Source organism: Aythya fuligula, chromosome 20 (assembly GCF_009819795.1).
Source record: "Aythya fuligula isolate bAytFul2 chromosome 20, bAytFul2.pri, whole genome shotgun sequence".
NCBI lineage: Eukaryota > Metazoa > Chordata > Aves > Anseriformes > Anatidae > Aythya > Aythya fuligula.
The window spans coordinates 2,091,899-2,115,449 of record NC_045578.1 but is presented as its reverse complement, the minus strand read 5'-3'; the positions used below and the strand labels follow the sequence as shown (position 1 = coordinate 2,115,449).

At 41.0% G+C, this 23,551-nt stretch overlaps 1 protein-coding gene across 2 annotated transcripts in view; it reads left to right on the top strand.

Annotated features, from left to right (window-relative positions):
- Window positions 1-23,551, top strand: part of AUTS2 (activator of transcription and developmental regulator AUTS2) — a 760,738-nt gene that overhangs the window by 327,474 nt on the left and 409,713 nt on the right. For both annotated transcript variants that reach the window (XM_032200715.1, XM_032200714.1), the window contains exons 3-4: window positions 7,152-7,253; window positions 15,189-15,224. In XM_032200715.1, the coding sequence (XP_032056606.1) occupies window positions 7,152-7,253; window positions 15,189-15,224 (138 nt within the window). The remainder of the gene's footprint in view (window positions 1-7,151; window positions 7,254-15,188; window positions 15,225-23,551) is intronic.

Below are 23,551 nucleotides of genomic sequence, written 5' to 3'. Positions count from 1 at the left end.
CCCTGTGCTCAGGCGACACATCACCTTCAAAGGCATCTGATGCTACCAGGCGCAAGCAGTCCATCCCCTCCCGGACCCCCAACCTCACACAGGTGTCTGGCGGTGCCCACTGCTCTGGCTCCCTCCCCAGCAGGTGGTTAGTGCAGCCAGCACGGTGCAACATTGCTCCCTGCAACCATGGGTCCTCTCTTGCCCCCCAGCACCCTCTCTCCTGCTTTATGTGCCACAAGCCAGGCTCCTCCTCTTCCAAGCCCTGAAGGACCACCGATAGATTCATGATAAATCATGCTGAGACTGTCCAAGCTGCTAACAAAGACCTTAGTGAGTGCAGCTGGGCTTACCCTGCACAGGCAGCAGAACTGGCTGTTGTTCTCTGGCCTTTGGCCACCCAGAGCAGCAGGCAGCCGTGGGCAACTGCCTGATGTGCTGGTGCTTCTGCCTTCATCCACGTGTGCCACATTCGGGTAGAAGTTTGTGATTCCCAGTAGTGACAAAAATTTGCATGTTCACAGCCTGGCTTGAGTCTAGGCTGCTGGGGAAAGCCCAGAGAGCAAAATGCAAGTAAACTCGGTGTAAGAAGGAGCATATAGAAATGTCCTCGTATGTGTAGGCTATCAGTGTGGTCAGGACAAACTTCTGCTGTGGGTCTGGGATGGGACTGCTCCCGTTGAGGCTTTCTGGAGTCAGGAAACATCGCTAATGGAGAAGTGACAAGCCTGTTCACTTTTCTAGCTGATCTGAGCTAGAAAATATATTCATCCAGGTGGGAGTTGGATCAGACCAGTTTTGGACTATCTTGTCCTTGCAAAAGCTGTGTAAATAAAGAATGACAGGCAGAACTGAAAGCATAATTCCCCTCCTGCAGTAGGGTTATGCCATCCCTTGGAGAGCAGGTGTCCTCTTCCTCTAGGGCTCTGGTAACGGCTTAGTTTGCTGGCTGCGCTATAATTCGGAGAAGTGTTAGTATTCATAACTTTAAAGTATAATGTAGTGAAATAATCCTTTAATTCCATATGGTGTGGAAACTCAGGCACCTCAAAACTATACCATAGCTTGGATTTACTGCTGCCAAATGGTATGGGGTTTTAAATTAAAATATATTAAGAAAAAAAAAAAAAAGCTGAGAAGAGCCACATTAGGGTGTTTTTGACATGATATATAAGCTCTGTGAAAAAGGCTTTTGCTAAATTCTCCATAGGTTTATTTATTTTCCTTTTTGTTATGTGCTAACCAGGCACCGCTACTATGGAATTATCTAAAGTGGCTTAGGGATCCAGCAAAGCAAACTGCAGTCCTGAGAGGATGATGCTCCCTGTAGCTTGGGGCTCAGCTGCCCTTTTATTCCTCCTTATGCCTCTTAACATGATCGACTATCTCTCTCCTTCATTCTTTTCCGTTCTGAGACAAAAGGCAACAGAGTGCCGTGCTGTTATGGGTTATCTTTAGGAGTGTTTTATGGCTTACATCCCCCATCCCTTCCTCATTTCACAGAAATGTCTGACAAATATAGTAACAATAGCACTTTTCTTGGAGATCTATCCTCTATCCTACTCATAAGCCTGTACATTTAGGTCTACTTCACCCTGTGACTTTGAATGCCAGTATGAAGAGCAACAGAGAGCTTCTTCCCCTGGACACAGGTGCATATTCAGTTTACACTTTTGCTGTCACAAAACAGGGCTGAGTATTTTCCTGGTGCAAAAATAGTTCTATAAGATTTCAAGTCACTTGAAAATCTCCCCATGCCCTGAAACAAGACTCTTAATTATCAGTTTCATGCTGATGTTTTTGCATTTATTTCAATTTATTAATCACTGTATCAATGTCTGGCCAGTTTCTTTGTGATCTTTAGGCCAGAGGTAGTCTCTCTATTTTTTCTTCATCAAGCAGTCACTGCCAGTGTCACTAGTTTATACATCTTCTTCCCCCATCCCAGTGCTATCTCAGATACCCTCTGAAGTCATTACCCCCTTTGCAGCAGTTGTAGCTCAGTACCCGTTTTGCGTCGCTCTGCAGGGCAGTGCAGGGTGATAGGTGCTCAGTGGTTCAAGTCAGTGCATGAGCAGCTGCCTGCTTGCCCGAGCTGTGGGGAGGCATTAAAACTGTCTGGGTGTTAACCCTGGCTAGGAATTTACCCTGGCTAGGTGTTAACCCTGGCTAGGGACTGCTGCGCGCCCACCGCTCTGTTCCCCCTCCTCAACAGGGCAGGGGGAGAAGGTGCAAAAGCTTGGGGGTCGAAATAAAGACAGGGAGATCACTGACCAATGACCACCACAAGCAAAGCAAACTTGACTTGTGGAAAACTAATTCAATGTGTTGCCAATTAAAAGACATTTGGATAGCGGGAAGCCAATTAAACCATGTTGCTTCCCTGGCTTTCCCCGCCAAGCAGTGCAGAGGTTGGGGAATGGGGGCTGGGGTCAACCCATGACAGTTCCTTGCTGCTGCTCCTTGTTCCTCACAGCTTCCCTGTGGGTCCTTCCGACAGTTCCTTGAGGAAGAAGCGGCTGCACCACGGGCTCTCCACAGGCCCTGGTTTCTTCAGGTGATGTCCCCACTCTCCCCCGCTGTCTCTGGGCTGTGGTGGAATCTCAGCCCTGGTGCACCTCCTGCTCTGACCTGGGTGCTCACAGGACTCCCTCTCACTTTTATTTCCTCCCACTCCTCATTTTTTTCGTGTTGTTTTCTGCCCATTCTTAAATACATTTTCACAGAGGTGCCACAGGTGTCACTGACTGGCTCGGCAGTGGCTGTGGTGGGGCTGCCTCAGCGCCGGCTGGAGCCAGGCCCGGCCTCTCCTCACAGCAGGCCCTGCTGCCCCACTGGCACCCAGGCTCCAGAAGACTTGTGGCCGTACACAAGGGAGGAGTGAAACCCCAGGTGTGTGGGGGTGGTTTTAGGGTGTTTTTTGTTTGTTTGTTCTTTTCCTCTATGCATGCACTCTGGCAGTGGAGCCCCCTCCCCATTAGAAACGGTTGTTGGTACCCCCGTAGTCCCCAGAGCTGTGAGTGCCATGGGGCCCAATTGTGTGCTGTGTACTCTGCAGTCAGCTCCTGGGAAACTGTCCCTGCTAAAAGAAAAAAAAAAACAAAAACAAAAACAAAAACACTTGAAATAGACCAGTTTGGGAGAGTAAGGAAGACATACAGTTATTTTAACTTTCTAGAGAGGGCCTCAGGTATGGGGAGAGGGATTCAGAAATAAAACCTGCTGCTGAGTTCCAGCCCCGCACTTCAGCCAGCAGCAATCCTTCCACATTGTTTTTGTGGTGTTTTTTTTTTTTTTTTTTCCCTTTTCCTTTCTTACTTATAATAGAAAAAATGCAGTTATCCAGTTATGCTTGACTTTCAGTATCATCCATCAGGCATTACAAACTAATAGGTTCTGTACTGAGGTAAAAGCTTTCCAGAAATACGATGTGATGATGCTGAGAATTTCCAAAAAATCCTGGAAAAGTTGTGAAGATGTAGGTGTTCACCGGGGTCCTAGCCCCGTGCCTTCCCGTGTGGGCAAGCAGGCTCAGGTTCCTGGTTCTCACTTTGCTGCCTGTATATATATCCATCTTCCGTGCCCAGGGAGACCTTGCGGAGTTCTTTGCGAGCCAGCAGTGCCCTGTGTGTTCAGAGTTTTAGATCTAGTAAACCCTCTATTTCCTCTTCATGAGACCCATATGAGATCCTAACGTGTGGATAAATTCATTCCCACTGAAAGCATGGAGCCAAACTTGCTTTTTGCTGTCCTTCTTTGTTCTTGGCTCAGTGCAAATATGGAAGAGCAATGTCTATGTTAATGTGGGAGAGTCCTCGAGGCGCTTGTGTGGACATCACGGGAGAGCTGTGCTGGCTTTGCTTTTTTCACGGGGCACCCTGACAAGAATGATACAGGAGCAAGAGTTGTGAATGTAGCACTTCAAATATCTTCCAAGCAGGAAAATTTGCATTTTCTCGGGGAAGCTCCTTTTAGGGATCCTGTGTGCTGCAGAGCAATGCACCATGTCCCTGCAGTGTAACTGAAAATCCGGTCTCTTATTTGCAGACCTTTTCTAGCAGTGCTGTGTTATTCCAGCATCACTTCGAGTGGCTGAATGTTTGTGAGTAGACTGAAATGAACCATTGCCTTTCCACATTAAGTGTTCTCATGTGCGTTTGTGTGCAACTTTAAGTTCTTCAAGAAGACAATGGGCACATTTCCATGCTTTTTTTTTTTTTTTTTTTTTTTTTAAATTTAGCACAGATTGATGGGTTTTGGAATAAAATGTAAACCCTCAACAGTTTGGCGTATGGAATAACTCAGGAAAAAAAAGAAAGGAAAATATGGAAAGCTTATAAATCTGAACTTGGACTTCTGAGTTTTCTGTCTGGTCTATGCAGTTAACTTTGTTCCTACAGAGTTTGAAACTTCGATATCTCAGTCATATTCTCTTATTCCTTGTAAATTGTGTCCAAAAGAATAGCACCTGCTGGGTGTCTCTTCTCTTTGTAAATAGCTAGAATTCACAATGTCACAAGTATGAAAAAAGAGTTATGATTAGTTTAAAACAAAAAACCCTAATGCATGACAATTTTGCATGAAATAAATTGAAGTTCTAAAAAAAAAAAAAAAAAAAAAAGACTGCAAAAAATTATTCAGGCCCCAGTTACAGTAACAGTTTTTCCATCACTGTGTGTTTGTTGACAAAAGACTGAGTCAGGGAAATTTGATCCATTTTCCTTTGGCTGGTTAAATTTTAAATCTGGGACCATAAAATTACGGTACACGGTGGTCCTAGATAAAATCTGCGAGTTACATATGAAGTATTAGACTTCTTGAATATGTTATCCTCCCCTCCACCTCCAAAAAATATTACCTAAATCCGTTACATCTGTCTGATAAACCGTTCTATTTGAAATAAAAACCTTTTTACTTGAGATTTTCTGGCTGAGCTGTGGAATATTTAGTTTATTTATGAAATTGTGTTTGATAAAGAACTTACAGTTCTTATGTTACATTTTCTTTGAGTTGAGAGTATACCAGTGCTTTTTTTTTTTTTCCAGTTGTGCTCATGCATTAGAACTCATTTGTTTGTCTAAGCCCTTAGTTTCTTAGTTTTATGTATTTTCTTTTACATTTTTTTTGACTGATAGGGAACACACAGAACTGCCCTTTTTACCCAGTATAGATGTTTGCCAAGCATTTGACCTTCTCACTCCTGAAGGAGGAGGTATAGGGTTTGGGTAGTTTTCCTGGGTTTCCTGCAGATTCTCCACTCTTTTGAGCATCTGTTGTGGCTTTCCGGCTCCCATCTGAGCTTTGCTGCCCTTCAGTTCCCACTGGCTTATCTTTCAAGTAACTCTTGCTTGGATAGTGTCAAGGGAATATCATCCTGGTCAAGGGAATATCATCCTGTTCTTACTGTCATCACACCTGTGGTTGTGGAGATGCCACAGGCCTGGGAATGGAAACCCCAAAGGACAACCAGTTGTTTTCTGTGGCATCGAGCGACCAAGGCACAGAGTACCAGGAAAGGACGAGGGTCTTAGTTTAATGAATGAAACCTATTGGAAGAAGTAACATAAAAGACTATCAATCAACTATACTTGTTGAACCTTTGCCTCTTGTTTTTATTTTGTTGTTTCTTTTTTTCCTTACCAAAGCAGGGACTAAGGGATGAAGGTGAAGCAGTGCACATGCCAAATATGCAAGTTTGCTCTTGCTCAGCTGACTGCAGTGCAAGGGAGAAACCGATAATAAGCATGGGGTTGAGGGTTCTTTGTGCATTCCTGTAGTGTACCTGGGAGAAAGGAGCAGCGTGTAAGCAGTTGTGAATGTGTCTGGGCTATATTGAATAGAAGTGCGCATCTTGTGCCTATAAAAGAGAATGCGTGGCAATTTTTGTGTCCTTGTGCAGCATGTTTTTGGGCAAACTGGAATAAAATGATAAGAGAGAGAAGGAAGAGGGGGAAAAGATGGTGGAGAGAGTTCATGGAGAAAGAACTTTTGCTCACCAGTCATGAAATGGAGATGAGTGTGATTTCCTATTTATTTTCTGTCAAATAGAAATTACTGTGAATTTATTAGCAGTTGGGATAAGTTATGGAAGTTCTTTGGTATTTGCTTTAAGAACGTTGGTAAGCGTGCCGGGTGTCTCATAAAATACTTCATTAGATATGTCACCAAGTATTTTCTCTGCATCTGTCTCTGCTGCCAGTGTTTATTCATGATTTAAAATCTAAATTTCTAAAATTGACTTTTTGTCAGTATTAACACCTGGAGTAAACAGTTTTCACAGAAACGCAACAAGGTGTCAACAAAGCTTAAGCCATATTTTAATATATTGAAGCAAAACATAGGGAAAGTTACATTAAAAGAAATATATACAGTTTCAGCACTGCAGTAGATGTAGTTCATACCTTCTTGCTGTGTTTGTGGGCTTGTGTATAATGTACGTATGTGCTAGATGTTTGTTTTAGTACGCTGCTGTTCTAACACGTTGGCCTGCACAGCCTGCAGTGTGAGGGAAAGCTTATGCAATTGTTCTCAATTGTCCTGAAAATATGGTTTATATATTTTTTATCTTTATATATTACCATGCCAGTAAAGTTCATTAACAGTGTTTGAAAGGCAAAAAAAAACTCATTACATGATAAATAGATGATGATGTTTTATGAACACAGGGGTTAGCCAGGAAGTTGTTACGGTACCAGACAATGTTAGGGGCTAGTCCAGCACTGGCCGTTCTCTTCTCTTGGAAAATTTCCATTGATCTTAAACCCTCAATATTCCTACACTGTGATAAGGAGGGGATTGATCCCACATGTGCTTTGTTGTGATGGTAACTTGGTAAGAATAAATTGAGTAGTGTAAAAGTTCCCAAAATGAAAGTCTTAAACTGTGGTCTCCTTGGGATCTGAATGTTGCTTCTCTCTCCCCTGGCCTGCTCATGAGCTGTGTGCCCGTAAGATTGCTCTGCTCTCAGCCTTCGTGGTCTCCCTGAGGTCCTGCCTTGGCACCGAGGCTGCATGGTGCCAGTGGTAGCCTTGCAAGTGCCATGAAAATGCTGCTTTGTGTAGCTATGGGCCTGGGTTAAAGAATAGTAGACAAGGGAACTTAATCTCAACAAGGCTAAACTCTTGCTTTCTCTGTTTGTTTGTTTTTTTTTATCTTTCTTACAGCTCAAGCCAGGTCAAAACAGTTGCCGAGACAGCGACAGTGAAAGTGCCAGTGGGGAATCGAAAGGTTTCCATCGAAGTAGCTCTCGGGAAAGACTCAGTGACGTAAGTAAAGCAGCCAAATACTGTTCTGATTAACCCCAGTGTAGTTTTCTGAGGGGCATAAATTGTAACAGGATTTAGTCTCTAGTTTGTTGCTAAAATCCCCTTCCCTTTCAGGGATGAAAGGGGAAGAAGCAACTTAAGTCTCCTGCTTCAGTTCAGTAAAATTCTTAAAGTTTGGTACAATGTCCAACGGTGTGAAAATGCTCATTCATTTTGAAACAGTTGAAGGCCATTCAATGAAGTTTAAATGCTCTATGTAGTTGAGAAATGAGATGGCCTCTTTTCTCCCCCAGAAGGGGAAGAATATATTTCTCTTTGGGGTAAGCTCTGTCTTTATGGAAAGTATTAGGGTATCTAGAGACTCAGATAACTAATATCTATTGAATTGATATAACATGGCCAACAATAGCATAAGCTCTGCCTTTATTGCTCTACCTAAACTATGGAAGGTCCTAAGATGGCAGCTCTGCAGAGAATGTTTTTCTCTAGTGAAGCATGCGGACCATTCACTGAATGACACGAGCTGTTCTGACATGAATAAATACAGATACCTATCTGTTGCTGCAATTAGATTATTATTTATTACGTGTACCATCACAATCCTTGAGTGTTTTAATCATGGCTCTGAGTCCTCTGTGCTGCAGTGTTTTACAGCACAGAAAATAATGACATCTCCTGTCCCAAAAGAGCATGAGTATCTAAAGTGGGGATTTTGTAGGTCAGATCCTTTGCTGGTAAAAGCATAACTACATCGGTCAGACTAATTTGTATCAGCCAGCAATCTGGCCCTACTTTTAACTAACCCACATTTTGGAAATGGGGATTTTATCGATAGCATGTCCATGTAGATTTGGATGACAGATACCAGATGGTGTCCTCTGTAGGCCAGCACAATAAAACTGAATTGAGCAGATTTTAAAAGCAATACCTTTGTAAAGAATATGTTTCGTTTTGTGAATTTAAGCCTGGAGGCACACAGCTAGCCATTTTTGCTGAGTTGTGCATATTGCTGGAACAGACACCTGGTTTTCTCTGTGAAGGTGTAAAATCTGTTGCGCTCTTTCCTCTTCCCTTTGTCACATTGTTTTAGGGGCCCATTCCTCCCCTGGAGCCATCCTTTATGGGTACCTTGAGTTAGACACTTCAGAGCCTACCCTTCACAGCAGTCAGGCGAGGGCAGTCTCAGTGCTGTAAGATATCTTTGGAAGAGGAGAGTGAAACCAGAGGAGGTAGTAAGTAAAAGCTTGGTACAGGTCGCAGTGGATGGCAGCTGACCATCAACCTGTCACCATTGCTGTTGTAGCTTGCTCCGAGCCCTCTGACAGCTTAGAAGCCACTGCAATGAACTTCACAACTGCAGAGCACCTTCCAGCAAAAAGTTCACCACTCCTTACAAACATGGTTTTAATTTAGTCTTGTCATTCCCTTGCAATATAGTGCGTGGAGAGCTCTGAGGCTTACTCGTGCTTCCCGGCAGCTCACAGCATTGCAGTGCCAGACTTGGCAGTGAGAACAGAGTCCTGGTTCCCCTTCTACCAATCCAATAAATTTTTTTTCTCATGCTTTTACAAGACTTTACCTTTGTCTTGGCACTATGGCAAGTTAACAGGAAGTCAACAGCAAATATAACTTGCCTAGTGCGCCCAAGAGAGGACACAGGGATTTACAGGTTGCTGAAAAGCAACATTATTCAAATATATGTGGAAATGCATGTTTTAAAGTCAAGTTATGTATAATTTACGTTTTGCTTAATAAGTAAGTTCCTTTATGCTTTGATAACTCACTGCAACACAAGCATGTCTTTCTGTGGCCTGCTGTTGCCAGTTCAGCTGAGATTTTACAAGCATTCATGAGGTGCTGTCTTCTTGCATAGGTCTGTGGTGGCCTTCTGCCTATCCCAGATCCTTCCAGTTAAGAAAAGTAAATACTGTTCTGCATTTCTGTCTTTTCCAAAGACAAACATCCTGCTTTTTTAAATGACAGGGCCATACAAAGTGGTAGTGATGCTTCTGCTTTCAGCTATAGGTGAATCCATCTTGAAATTCCTTGTAGGTGCAAGGAAGCATTAATAGCATAATAAGGTTATTTTAAAAACTATCTTTTGAAGAAAGTATCTATCAAAATATCTTTTGATATTTTAGAATACTAGCTTTTTAATGGTTACTGTCCAGAAGAAAAAACTACAGACAAAAGACTACGTTCTCTCTGAAGACCCCGATTTTAACACTGTTCAGAAGAAATGCACAGAAAGTTGTGTATTCAACAGAAGATTGAACAAAAATATAAAATACTGCAGGTAGATTAGCCCTGAGGTCAGAAAGTAGAGGTCAGAAAGTAGATTTTGGACTTGAAATATGATGAATCTCCAGTGCTGTAGCCCCACAGCATTGTAAGATTAAACATGGCTACTGCATGGAAATATGTATAATGAATGAAGTGCATATACTCTGGGTGGATGATCAATTTTCAAATCCCTAGTTGTAAGTAAGCTGTTGAAACAGAAATGTTAGCTTCATGAGCTTTAATGTGGAGCCTAAGTGATAGCTTAGTGACAGATGCAGAACGAGGGAGATAGTATAATGAATATCCAGTTGCAAACTGACATGTCAGTGGCTTCATTCCCTCTCCTGTCAGATATCTTTCAACTCTGCATATTGTAAATGTACCTATAGTCCTTGGGTAACGGAGATTGATGCCAAGTGTGTTTACAAGGGATAACTCTTCTCCAGGCTAATGAGATCCAAGCAGGTAATTTGCAGCATTTTAGAGAGAGGTGGTCTAAAATGAAAAGAAGATAATTCAATGAAAAGACCATGTTAAACAGGAGGCTTTTCTCATAATGAGGCTTGAAATAGCATCAGACAGGAGGAAGAGGAATATCCTATGTTCTTGTCAGATGCAATGCAGTGCAACTGATTTCCATCAAGTCCTTTCTCTTCATCCTGCACACGTGTACAGAGGCAGATAAACACTCCCCTCCCTTCTGTGAGAGAACATAATTAGCAGGCAACTTGACCTCTTCTAGATTAGGGATAACAATTGCTCAAATGCTCCATTGCAAGCATTTGCCAGTCCCCTAATACATCTCCCTGTCTGAATTTCATAAATCCATTTCTTCCTGCCTTTCTCCCCTATATAGTATTTTTTGGAATGACAACTTGTTTTTTCCTTTATGGGCAGAGGTAGCTCCAGGGGCCTAAAAGAGAAATTGGAGAGCTGCTCCGTCTTTATATATAGGGTGCTGTAGTCAATTTAATCTCATCAAAATCTTGCCAGTAGTAGAATTCATTTTGTTGAGATTTTGCTTGGAGACAAGATGGCAGCACTTTCTCTTTTCCTCAGCTTGGAGCTCAGTCAACTTGTTTTCCTTCCCTTTCTGTATGTATTTATTTTTAATTGAATCTTCCCACTTTGGAGTACGTGAGGTACCTTTTAGCCATGTTTTACAAAGCAGCCAAGAGATTACTTGATGAAAATGTGAGAATTACAGCAAACCTGGATCCTAAATGCACAGAATATTTGGGGGTTCAGGCCAGCATTGTGCTAATAAAATACAAACCCCAAAACTGGTTTCTTTGCTTCATGTTCCTGAATTCCTGCTCTGTCACAGATCTGAAGCTCATGCTTTCCTGACGAGCCTTGCTCATCAGTTTGGCAGTGGCGATGCAGGGGCAGAGGAAGCCCACCCAGACAAGAGGGCAGACAAGCTGCTCTGGGTGCCCTCAGCCCTGCCGGAGTTGGCAGCAGCTCTCAGCGATGGGTGGTAAAAGCCCTCGCCTTTGGTCATCGGCTGGGAGGCAGCGCATGTCTCCTGCACGACAGGAGTGTGGACTGCCTGGCCTCTGCTTGCTCTTGCTGAGAATAACTTAATAGCATTGGCATTTTTCTGTCTGGAATGTTGCTCCAGTTCTGAGTAAGAAGTGGGACAGGGATGTTTCTTTTTTTTTCTGATGACACCATTTATCCCCAGCAGGAAAAGTCTCGTGCTCTCAGCAAAGCTCACGCATTCTTTCAAGAGAACTCCTCCTTCCCTCGTGCTTTGTAGCTGTGTGCTCCTACCACATTGTGTATTTTACACTTGAGGAAAGGTTACAATGAGGTATCGAATCAGGAGTAAGTCCCAGGGTGCCCTGCCCACAGGTCTGTTGCTGTCTGCCTCAGGATGAAAGGTCTTCACACCCCCAGCAGTGTAAGCCTCTGGACAACTTATGGTTTCTGCCTCAAATCCGATACGTGCAATTCCCTGCCTCCCATTCCTCCCACCTGTGCGCTAAGCCCAAAGAAAGACAAATTGAGAAACAGACTTTGGGTTATGTGCTCTGAAATCCTTAGCACTTCTCCTCCAGAATATCCCCGGTAATCTTGGCTGTATCTAAAGTGGAATAAGACCAGCAAAGCTCAGTGTGTGTTTGTGTGTGTGTGCGCCAGAAGCTGATCAGCTGCAGCGGCTGCTTCTTTGTGTGGGTGTGAGGGTGTGTATGTGTGTTTGTGTGTCTAAGGTTGGGTGCTTAAATGCTTTGTTGCATTATGTTAATTCCTCGGCAATGCAATCAAATTCATGTCGTAATTAAAGCTGTCAGTTGGAAGGCAAGCCAATCGCCAAGAAAACACAGCATAACAAATGAAGTGAAATGATTCTGCGTGTAGCTATACAATGCTTCGCCAGGCATGAAATTAAATAAGTAATTTGATGTTGACATCAGAAATTGAAATGATACCCACTGTTCCTTCATTCAGTCAGACCTGCATAAACAATAGCCAGAACAAATATGTACAACACAGCCTTTCTCCCCACCCAGCTCCCCAAGTAATGCACAATATATATGCAAAATGGGTATAACTGTGCCTTCCAAGACCTCAAGGATGTAATTTTCTTTGGTACACAGTAAACTAATGCTTACATGAGGGTTACTGCATTTTTGCTCCTAGGCCAAAAGTTCTTCTCTTTAAGAAGGAAAAAAAAAAATTGGAAAAGAGACGAAGGAAAATAACAAAACCAAAATCCTGTTAATTTTAAGCAAGTGGCTTGCATTTTGCTGATGGGCACCTGATGCAGGCTTCTGCTAGTGGTTGTGTGAATATCAAATGGTATATCTAATGTCTAATTTTGCAAAGGGGGAAAGTGAAACCATTACCTCTATTATAGGCACACTTTATATAAGAGATGTAGAACCACCCAGTGCAGGATCACGACTCAGCATGGGCTTGTAAAGATGCTGCATACACAGTATCACATTCACCAGTTGGTACCAAGGCTGGGCACTGGGTAGTAGGATCCTTTCGCTATTGGGAGTTATCAAAAAGGTGAGAAGCTACCTTCTTGCATAGCCCTTGCTTCAGCCTATATGCTCTGTCAACACACAGTTCACAACACAGCTAACTTAGTCATTCATGCATGTGCAATGCAGTCTTTTGTAGCTACTTAAAGTAAAAAGAGTATGCAAACTGTACTATCCATATGCAGCATGCAATTTGTGAAGGGCTGTGTTTCCATCAAGCAAAGTCAAACTCCCTGAAAATGCACAAAACTACTTCTTTTCAGCCAAAGTCATTTGACTGCTATGTTTCAACTGTCCTCTCATAGCCATTGCAGCATTGCTTTTGAAGGAATGGAAATATTCAGTGGGAAACTTTTTTTTTTTTTTTTTTTTGCTTTTTTTGTTTGTTTGTTTTGTTTTAATATTTAATCCTTCCAAAGCTTGGAATAAAAAGCAGACAAAAACTACACACAGATGCAGAATGCAAACTTTGGAGCTTTCAGCCTTTACCGTAAGTTTTAAAAGTTGTGAGTAAAGAGTGGGACTTGATCGGGATCCATACAATCCTCTCAACCTGGTGTTGCAGGCATCGGGGGCTCATGAAACACCGTACGTGGCCCACGAGGGGCACTTTCTAGCCATGTGACGACTGAGGCTGTGATGGTCACCTGGCTGTTCCCAGCTGCACGCTGATGATGATGAGGAGGAGCTTCTGGGGACATTGTCAGTGGGACCAGGCGCATCTTGCTGCCAGTGCTGTTGGCAGAGGGAGCTGGAGGCCCCAGAGGGGCAGGAGTGGGGCCAGAAGGACTCAGAGCTCCGGTTGTCTGTACAGCTCCCCTTGTGCTCCTGCAACCAAAGCTGTGAACTGCAGGTCTTGAGTCCTTCTGGGATGCAGAGTATGGGATAGAGTATGGGGCAGGAACCACATACATTCCAAATTTCCATAGCAGTTTTGTTTGTTCATATAAGCTGTCCCAGCAGAGTTTGTTGATACTATGATGTTGGGACCCTTAAGACTTCCAAGATGATTTCCTCTTACTAAGTCTTTAATTTTTAATGGCTTAAAGCAGAAGGCCTTTCCCCATACGTACATAACCTTTCTAAACCTCTCTTTTTAGTAGTGCTTTGGTGAACACACAGTAATATTCTGATTATTTGCAATGAATATGGCTGTTAATTTTAAATTTCTTGGCACCATCTACTTCTGCTACACAGAATTCAGTAAAAAGAAAGAGTAAGCCCCTTTGGGGGGCTTATTTTCTTTTGTGTCAGTGCTTCACTCAGTGCTCAGAAGTAGAGAGAATGTACTGCTGGGGCTCCCTGCAATAGTGTGCCAGTTGGGCATCTTCCAGCAGCTTGCCAAGGCTGGTTGGGGCCCCTGTGTGGCTCCTGGTACTCACAGAGCTCTGTTGGTACTGAAAGCACGGCCGTGGTAAGGAACTGACACACAAACGGAGCTGTAGGGGTTAAAGGCTGGTCATCTGGGCTTCCCACTGCTCACCCGAGAATTATCCCCTGCATTCTGCTTCCTCGTCCATTGACTGGCCTGGCTTGAAGTGTTTCAAGTGCTAGGGCCATAGCACCGGGAGCTGTTCGCCCTTTAATGTAACAGCCAGTGACCTGGATTAGGTCTGAGATGTTTAGGTCTCTCACCGTGGCTCTCAGAGAACCTGCTGCGTAATCCCCATTGCTTAGATGAAAAACTAATGAAACAAAACCCTTTATCTCCTTAATTCCTGTGAATGTGGAGGTTGTGATCATGTCCCACTTAAAATGAAAATCATGTCCCACTTAAAATGAATAGCGTGTCCCACTTAAAATGAATAGCATGATGCATATTTTTTTAAGCATTTAAACCTTTTGATTATTTTCTAAGGTAGCAATATTAGTTTAATTATTTTTATGGTTTTGAGTTTTGAAATCTTTTTCACACTGTAGGTTTTTGTTTGTTTGTTTGTTTGTTTTTCTTTTATTTCTAAATCCTTGGTTTGTCAAACAATGTGGACATCCAAATGGGAAATCGTAGTGACTGTGTTCTCCAGGAAATGGTACATTGACTGAAGCGGCTTCTCTGTGCCCACGCGTTCTTTACATTTCAGACTACTAATTATGTTTACAAAATGTCTCATTTTAGAAAAGCACTATGTGTGTACTAACCAGGGCCTTTCGGGAATAAATTGGCAAACAGGTCATACACTGAAAAAGTCATCCAAACCCACCGGGCTTTTTGTTTTGAAGTCAGTCTATGTTTTTTTTCTTTTCCCCCTCCCGCCTGCCCCTTTGTGGCCACAAAGCTGAGTAGCTGGAGTCCAGGGCATTGAATGTCAGCATGTCAGGGAGGCTGGTTGATGAGTGTCTGTTTAGTCTCAGTGCAGGGCGAAATGCCATCATTAATTCATTACCCAGCTGCCTGTCAAATAAATTGGCAATTACGTCCACCGCAGAAGCTTGGAATTCAGTAAATAGCACGTTACCATCTCAGAGTCGTTGAGAGATGTAAAGGGAAAAATTAAGCAACACGGTGTTTGTTTCAGTAGCAGATGACAAGGGGCAGCACATTGGTACTGTGATGTAGTGATGAAAAGCTTGGAAGGGGCTGGTAATGAGCTATGTGGATTGGAACGTGTTAAAAACCATCACTGATTTTCCACTTTGTCTTTGTGTTTTATTGCAGAGCTCAGCTCCTTCCAGCTTGGGAACAGGCTACTTTGTAAGTGTATCTCAACTTTAACACGTGTCTCTGAACAGCATAGCATTATTCCTGAAACGAAAGTGCCTTATTATATGGAAACAAGCATAAATAACCAATCTCTGTCTGCCCAATAGGTTAACTTATCTTTTTCTATGTCTTCCTCCATGAATACATTGTAAGTAATGCTGCAGACATGGTGATCAGTGTTTTCCTGAACTAATCAGGTGTTATTAGTTACTACATAAATTCCAACAGATTTTAATTTACACAATTATAGGAAATAAAATGAACCATGGTCTTATCAGCTCTCTAATCTGAGATGGTAGGATCTTGATTTCCCTTTATACCAATTCTCATTGATTCATAAACTTTAAAAAGCCCAATATGGCAGTCTTGTCTTATCTCCCTTGTACCACAGTCCAGAGAACACGACACAGTGATTCCTACCTGTTGGTTAAAAGTCCCGTGCATCATCACAGGTGATCTAGGAATACACAGCTGTAGTTGTATTTATGCTAGATTCACATTTTACGTTGTGAGAATGGGATCGGTCCCTAACTGGATTAATAATTGATCTGTCTGTCTTTTTTGTTGTTGTTATTTATTTGCATGTCCTTTTATTGATTAACAGTTTGTATTTATATGTTTCTATGTGTTTATTCTCACATTTATCAATATGCATTCTACTTGCAGATAATTTTGTGAGTAAGAAATATTTTGCAGTCAATCTAGTGCACTCCTTATTTGCCTCCAAGATTTGTATTTAAAATGCTCATACTCCCTGAAACTTGTAACTTACACTGTGTTCTCCAAGCATGTCTTTTCTGCCTCCATAATATCTGTAGGAGAAACAGATTTTATATGTCCAAAAACAGGTGAGTAAAATGCAGCAAGACTTTTTCTGTAGCATTGTTCTGTATAGTTAATAGTATAATCAAAGACTGCTTTTATCTTTTCATCAAACTCTGGGGAAAAGAAAACTATGTAGTATTCAATTACATGATGAAAAAACTTTGTTGCTCTCTTGTCAGATTCCCAGAACATAATTGTCTTCTGTTAGTACATGGTGAAGTTTAGTCTTTTTTCAGAGATCTGTGATCCTATAAGAAAGATATGGGATTAAACTGAGTAATGTATGACCTCACATGAAAAGTGTAAAATGCAAGCAAAGAAATTGCTTAATACGTGGAGAAATGCCATGTCCTGCTGGATTTACCCTGGACTTCAGCACAGACTATATATTCCTTCTCCTGCCAGTGGTAAGGTGTGAAGAGAGCATTACTGAGTGGAAAAGACGTGTTAGTTTTTCTAATTAGACCAAAGCCCATAGCAGTGTAAGGTAAGGTAAGCTGTGAAACAGGAAAAAAATGGTTTATTTTTTGTCAGCGCTTTCCCTGTTTTGTGTTGTGCCTATTTTTAAGAGGAAGGGTAGGAAGGGAAGAATATCAAATGGCTCAACATGTATCTTGCATTAAGATTAAAACTCTGTACTTAAGAGCAAATTGCTTTCCTTTGTCTGGGCGCTTGAAATTCAAATCATATGAACATATACAGAGATGCTCTGGAATGGGACAAATATAATATGGGATGAAAGGCTTTAACGTATATAAATAAATCTTTTTCTCCTTATAGTGGGAGCTGAATATGCATGTTTTAAAAACAATATTTAGATTCATATTTAGGAAGCAGAGGTAACAGAAGAAAAGCCATCTGCTGTTCCTTGCACCATACTGTCTGTGGGTTGGTCCAGTAAAGTGAAAATCTGGAAGGTGTCAACATCCCCTATGCTCCAGCAAAAAGCTTGAAAGTTTCCAATTCCTACCAAGTTAGGAGTTTAGTAACAAGAAGAAGTTTAACATCTTCTTGTGCCAATATATTGGCACTTAAATTATCCTGATTTGGATCTGAGTAGGTGGGGGAGACGTCCCTTATTAGGTTCCATTAATGCAATACAGTTTCTTATGTATAGTCACTGGAAGAGGATTTCTTTAACTTCCTTTTTCCTTCTTCACTAATAGCCTGGTAATCAAAAAAGTCCTTCAGTAAAGCCACTTTTACACGTACCCAGTTTTGGATAAAACTTGAGGGGTTTTTCCTTCCTCTTCTTATTCTGAAAAGTTGTTTTTAGTATTATCTTGCTTATTGTTTTAAAAAAGTCCATACCCTTATTAACTTACATGGGACAAATAAAACCCAGATGTGTTTTGTGGTACCAGACAATGAGAAAAATGCTTCAGAATGATCCACTTAGCATGTGTTTCTGATAAAAGTAATTATTGTATTATCAAAGTGCAAAAGAATATGCGCTTGAATTGCCTTTTTGTCAAAGCTTTCAACTAGAGAAGACTGTTAGTTTTAGTGTTTAGTGTTAACCCAGAACATCAAAACAAGGGCCATTGGTTTCAAATGAAACAACAATAGTTTTTAGCTAAATAGACAACAATAAATCTTTTGCCTGTGGAAATTACCAATCAATATATGTTGTACTTTGGACTACAGAATATCGCATACTACAGTGCACCACAGCAAACACAGGCAGCCAGGTAAGTTAAAATGGACTGGTACCAGATTCACTGTCCAAGCACATCTACTACAGCAAGCAGAAACACAGGTAGAGGCAGGTTTTATTCTGAAATGAATGAATACTGAGGTATGAATAGTAGCCAATATTTGCTGTTTAAATCTAAGAACTAATGGAATCTTTTCCTTCTGTCTAGATCTGTACTTTAATCATCAGGGTTCATTACTGCTTTTACCCTTCTCAGTCTCCCTTCTCCAGGAGCATTGGCTTCTTGATAGAAGTACCTCTCCACCAGCACGTGCCTTTATGTTCTCTGCTGGGGAAAATCATCTTTTCTGAAAAGAGAGTACTCTGTAATTACTACTTAGGGAAGCAGACTGAGATGATGTATTTATCATGAAACCTATCGCCAATGTTGGCGGCAGAAGCAAATGTGTCTTGTATTAATGAAGTATTGCTATCTTTTCTGTCATTTGTTTCTTTTTTTAAGCTTGAATGAACCAGGAGTTGTACTTCTCTATTAGTTGCTCATTGACTTTGGAGTAGTAAGTATCCTTCATGTCAAATTTGTCCTGTTGCTTTGCAGCATTATTAGAAAAACAGCGGCTTTACATGGAAATTTTTGTACGAGGAATAAGAATTGTTTATATGAAACAAAAACGTGAACTAGTCACAACAATAAGATGTGAAGCTTCAGAGCTAGTTCGTTTTTTTATTGGAGGGGAGAGGGGAGGCGGAATGCTTAAATCTAATACTTGAATTTGCTGATTTTGCTTTCATTCATGTAAGCAGGACTTACTTTAGTGTAATTACAGTAGGAGAGATGTAATTGGTGAGCAACCAACAGTGTATCTACCCTGTTCTGTACATCATCATTTGTACTGTGGGCAGAAAGGGGAAAACATGTTCACTGGGGGACACTGGCTTTTCTCCCCCAGTATTTGGTAAGAATGAAGGGCTTGTACATTTAGAGCATGTTACCTAGCATGTACAAAATGCAAATAATTCTTGTCAGACTTGGAATCTCCTTTACGGACTGCTTATGTGAGGCACTAGGGTTTGATGGAGAGTCATGTGCCTGCAGTGTGTGTGGATGCAGGCAGTGCATGGCACAGCAAAGCAAAAATTATTTTTGGATCCTTTCATTTTATAGAGAGCCTCCTGAGACCACTGAGTGTTTAAGGAAATGTTTATAAACCTGACGCTTCCCAGTAATACAAAATCATTTTTCTATTATCTGTGTGATTGTTCTATCTTAAAAATTCATTATGCACTTCCAGTAGCAGTGAGGAAGGTTAAAATCTTACCTAGTGTTATGCTGTCACTAGGTAAGTTTTTGAATTGGGAAGATGGAGACTGGATTCTTATGTTTGTGTTTCCTCTGTGTTAGCTTCATGAAAAATAAACATTAGAGGAAAAAGTTGCATGCTCTGGGAGGGCATTCACGCTGCCAGCTTTGACAATCTACCTTCACTCTGCAGTCAATAGGGAGTGTTGGGAATCTCCATTAAGTGTTTCAGCCTAACTGGTAGGATCAGAACTGCCATTGATTAAACAGGCTTTCTAATTAGGTGCTTTCAGCAAAGTGGGACATGTGTGAGTAACCACTGAATGAGTGCTAATGATGCAAAGTTGTTGAGGACTTGTAAGTACCTCTCCATGTTTTCTTTAGTTAGGAGCAACCTATCTTCCACTTCATTCACAAGTGTTAAAATGTTCAGTAGATTTTGTTGAAAAGCCATTTTCACTGTTGCTGGAATCTGTTTCACCTGACTTGCCACTCATTGTCAGAGTGGACACTTTCCTGTCCTTTTTACGTATTATTAAATCAATAGCGAGGAAAGAACAGACAAAGTTGAAAGTCAGACCTAATATTCTAAGCCTTTTGCACTGGTCTGACGTTGTTTCCTGTGGTCCAGTTTATGATTGCTGCATGTAAAAACAAAGCATTTGGACATGCTGTTAATATTGGTGTGCCCTAAAAATTATAACTGTATACTTCCTGGAACATCTCCCAGTTGTCTTTGTTTTTTTGCATTGAAAATTATCATTGTCTATCATCAAAGGTAGATCAGGTACATTACAGCTCATTAAGAAGTCACATAAGTTAATTAGAACGTATTTAGAAAAAAACTTTCTAGCTTTAAAAAGTTACTTGAACTTAATTTATTTGAATTTTTAATATTGTTTAGCCGTCTATGATTTTTTAAAGGTTGAGAGAGGTGTTTTAGAATGCAATTGGAGTTTGAGTAATAGTTAAAAGCTTTTTGTTTATCTGACTATGGAAATTGTTTTTTGCTAGTTTTCTTTCTGTATCTCCCACCCAGCCCAACTCACATTAAAGAAAGAACAGAAATCAAAACTGAAGTAACTTTGCGTTTTATTTTTAAATGACAAATCCATCTTCCAAGATAGTTAGGTTCATTTTTAGTTCCTGGCAACTTGTTTCTGTTTCTTGGATTGGTCTGCTTCTCACATCTTTGTGGCAGTTTCTGAAGGTTTTGTGGTTTCATTCAGTTGGTTGGTTGAGGGGGTGGGGAGGGGAATGGTGATTAGCAGTTTCCCTCCCCAAAAAAAGCACAGAGTTTGTGGATTTTCAAAATGGGTTAGAATTTGGTAATAAGCTGGTGACAGAAACAAGTCTGGGAGGTTGGAAGCAAGAAGGATGCTCCGGTGACACTTTTTTTACCAAATAATGGTCTTACTCCTCCTTAAAAATAAGGAATAAAAAATAAAAATATGATTTGCACATGGGCTGGTGACTCAGACAAACATAAACTGTGAGCATATTCCCAAAGGCTCTAGTTAATCAATTGCGCTATCCGATTTGGCCCTGAGTGGGTTCAGTTCAGCAGATGTCTGCGAAGTTACAGCACACCGCTGGGACGCTGCATTGTGCAGTGTTGCGTTGTGTTACTCGGAGCTCTAAAAACTCATCCCAAGGCGAGTAAGTGGAGCACCAGCAGTATGAGGATAGGGACGATGGGGAACAAGTATTTGGCCTAGATAAGGCCAGCTATTTCACAGTACAGTAGGACTGATTTTCACCTAAGACATAGCCTACAGAAGAAACACAGACTGTTGTACCAGCACATGCTCTGGGCTCTCATTCTCAAATGCAGCCCTTAAACCAGTAGATTTCCTTCGTTGCCTGGTCTATATGCCCTGGCAGCAATGCTAAGTAGAATCTCTACCAGTGTTCTGGTTTCTAGAAGTGGTAGAATTGGTGGTGATGTTGACTCTTTTCAGGTAGGAGCGTGTTGAAAGACTCAACATTAGATTACAGTAAGACCCATTAGTTTCCACAGGAGAGGAGCAAGCAGCTCAGATAAAAAGCATCATGTGGAATAGATTGAAAAAATCAGCTGGCTGTTGTGGTATAGGATATAATAATTTGCTATTTCATGTACTCAGTAATGTTGCTAAATAAAAGTATTTTTTTCATGTAGGTTAAGTTACTTGGTTACCTTTAGTGCTTGATTTTAGAAGGCAAACATTTAAATGTATTTTGCTTATGTAAAAGTGTTTATACCTCCTAAATACTGTGAGATCTACAAAAGTACTACAACACCAGGCTGTTTGGATGCACCACACTTAATAAACTGTCATGTCCTCTGTGAATTCAGTTGAAAAGACAATCCTTGTTATCCTGCATTTGGCACTATAAATCATTGTTAACAAATCCTAATTTGCTTAGTAGGGTAATGAATGATCTCCAATTTTCTCACTGTAATTAGTTTTACCAACTATTATTGCAGAGGTTATGCTGAAATCCATTTTAGCTTCACTCTAAAAATCTCCGTGTGCTTGTGCTTTGGAGGAAGGAAGCTGACAACAGAAGAATCTTCAGACAGTCAATTCAGGAAAGGTAGACAAGGTTCCCGGTACAAATCTCTCTGTGGGTGATCATTACCTACATGTATTAGTACTTGCAGACCTCAGCAGAGCAGTGAGACCAGGAAACCCAGGTGTTTCTTTATCTGAAATATGTTAGGTGTTGTCTTTTGTGTCCAGGAGCCATTGAAAATGCTGCTGTAAGGGAGACATCATCGTTGCCAAATAAAAACATTGCTTTTAATAAAACCTACCCCAGGTCTATTAATTTTAGCATTTATAAAATGTAGTGTTGTTCCTAGGGACAACTGAGACTCATTAAGGAGTTTACTAACAGTATGACCACCAAAGCAAAAAGAACAGCAAAAGCAGGCATATGTGCATTTCCAGCAACCCGCTAATCATGATGAGAGTAGCTGGAGCATAACAACTGTTTTTGGAGAACAAAACTCTGTATTTTTCTAGAGGTTAAAAGAAACATGTGATTAAGTCAGTGTTTTAGGATTGTTTGGGCAAGCAAAATAAGTTACCTGGGCTGGAATTTAGTCAAGACAGGTCTCTACTCAGATCTGTTCTGAACATAGATGTTGGTCTGAGTTATTTTTGCAGGCCTTCTGAGTAGTATCTCCTTGGACACTTTAGAAACCTGCCCTAATGCATGCTCGTGCTATTTGAATATGATGTTTTGCATTTACAAATGTTAATCCTTACAGTTCTTTGAGTTGGGTGAACTGATGTTGTCCAAATCCAAAACAAAAGGGGAAATTAAGCTACAGGAGTAGTTTCTTACCCAGCTAAGAAGAACTGAGAGATTTTTGATCTTTCAGATTTACTGTCTCATTGCTGAGTGACTGATTTTCATTCTCAGGGCAATGCAATGATTAATTCCTTTAGGACAGACTCCCAGATAATTTTGGTGATTCAGGAGATGATGACCCCAAGGAGATATTAGTTCCAATAGAGTAATGCTGACCTAAAGTGTGCTTCTTGGCTGTCCTGAGTGGCCTTCCTCCTTGCCCATTCCTGCTTTAGTTGTTAGAATTTAGCTGTTTTGTACAACTAAAAATTTCCTATTTGTGTAATACCTTTGTCTCAGTGGTGCCCTTCTGTATGTAGTTCCTGTGGGTTTTTTTGTGGCATGGTGTTACATGTAGTGCTTTCCTGTTTCTTCACCAAACACTTTGGACTTTTTAGCCCTTTTTCCTTCTGCTTCTTCGTATGGTTCACCACTTACCTCATTGGAGTCCAGTCATTTGCCTGAGAATAACAAATGTGATGAATGGAGGTGGCTTAGGGAAAGGAAGGAAGTAAGAAAAGAAGGAAATTAGGAAATTTATGTATTTGAAGAGGTGATCTGAAAATCTGCATTATTTGCCAGAAGAGACTCTAACTTTTGTCAGCAGCAGAATAGAGATGAGCGTTGCAAGTAGTTGGCAAGAAGCATCATTTGCAGTTCAAAAACCTTGGAGCATATTCAGTATGTATTTTTGTTGACACTTCAGATGAACTACATTTTAGACAATATTCAACAAAAATCAATTTATAAAGTTCACATCATGACCCTTATAAGCAATTTTTTATTTTTTAATTTCCACTTCTGAAGATTATAAGAACTATATAAGGAGCAGAAAGACTAAGAATTGCTGTCAGTCAAGATTTGGTCTCTAATGCCCCATGTTACATGTAGCTCATCTTTATTACTTTTTGTCATTGGCCTAGAATAAGTATATTTTTTGCTCATCATCTCTTGCAAAACAAAAGAACTGTTATTTTGTGTTCTCCCTCTTTCTTTTTCCCATAACATGTGACACAAATTGCAAATGTGAACCTGAATAATAAAGAATTGCTACACTGATTGCTAAACATGCATTATGGTGCTTTTAAACTCATTTCAGGTCATCGTACTGCAAATTAGTTTGATTGCAAGCAGTTAAGCTGTCATATACAAAGCCTCCATCTTACAAGGGTCTCAGTTTCGTATCATTAAGGA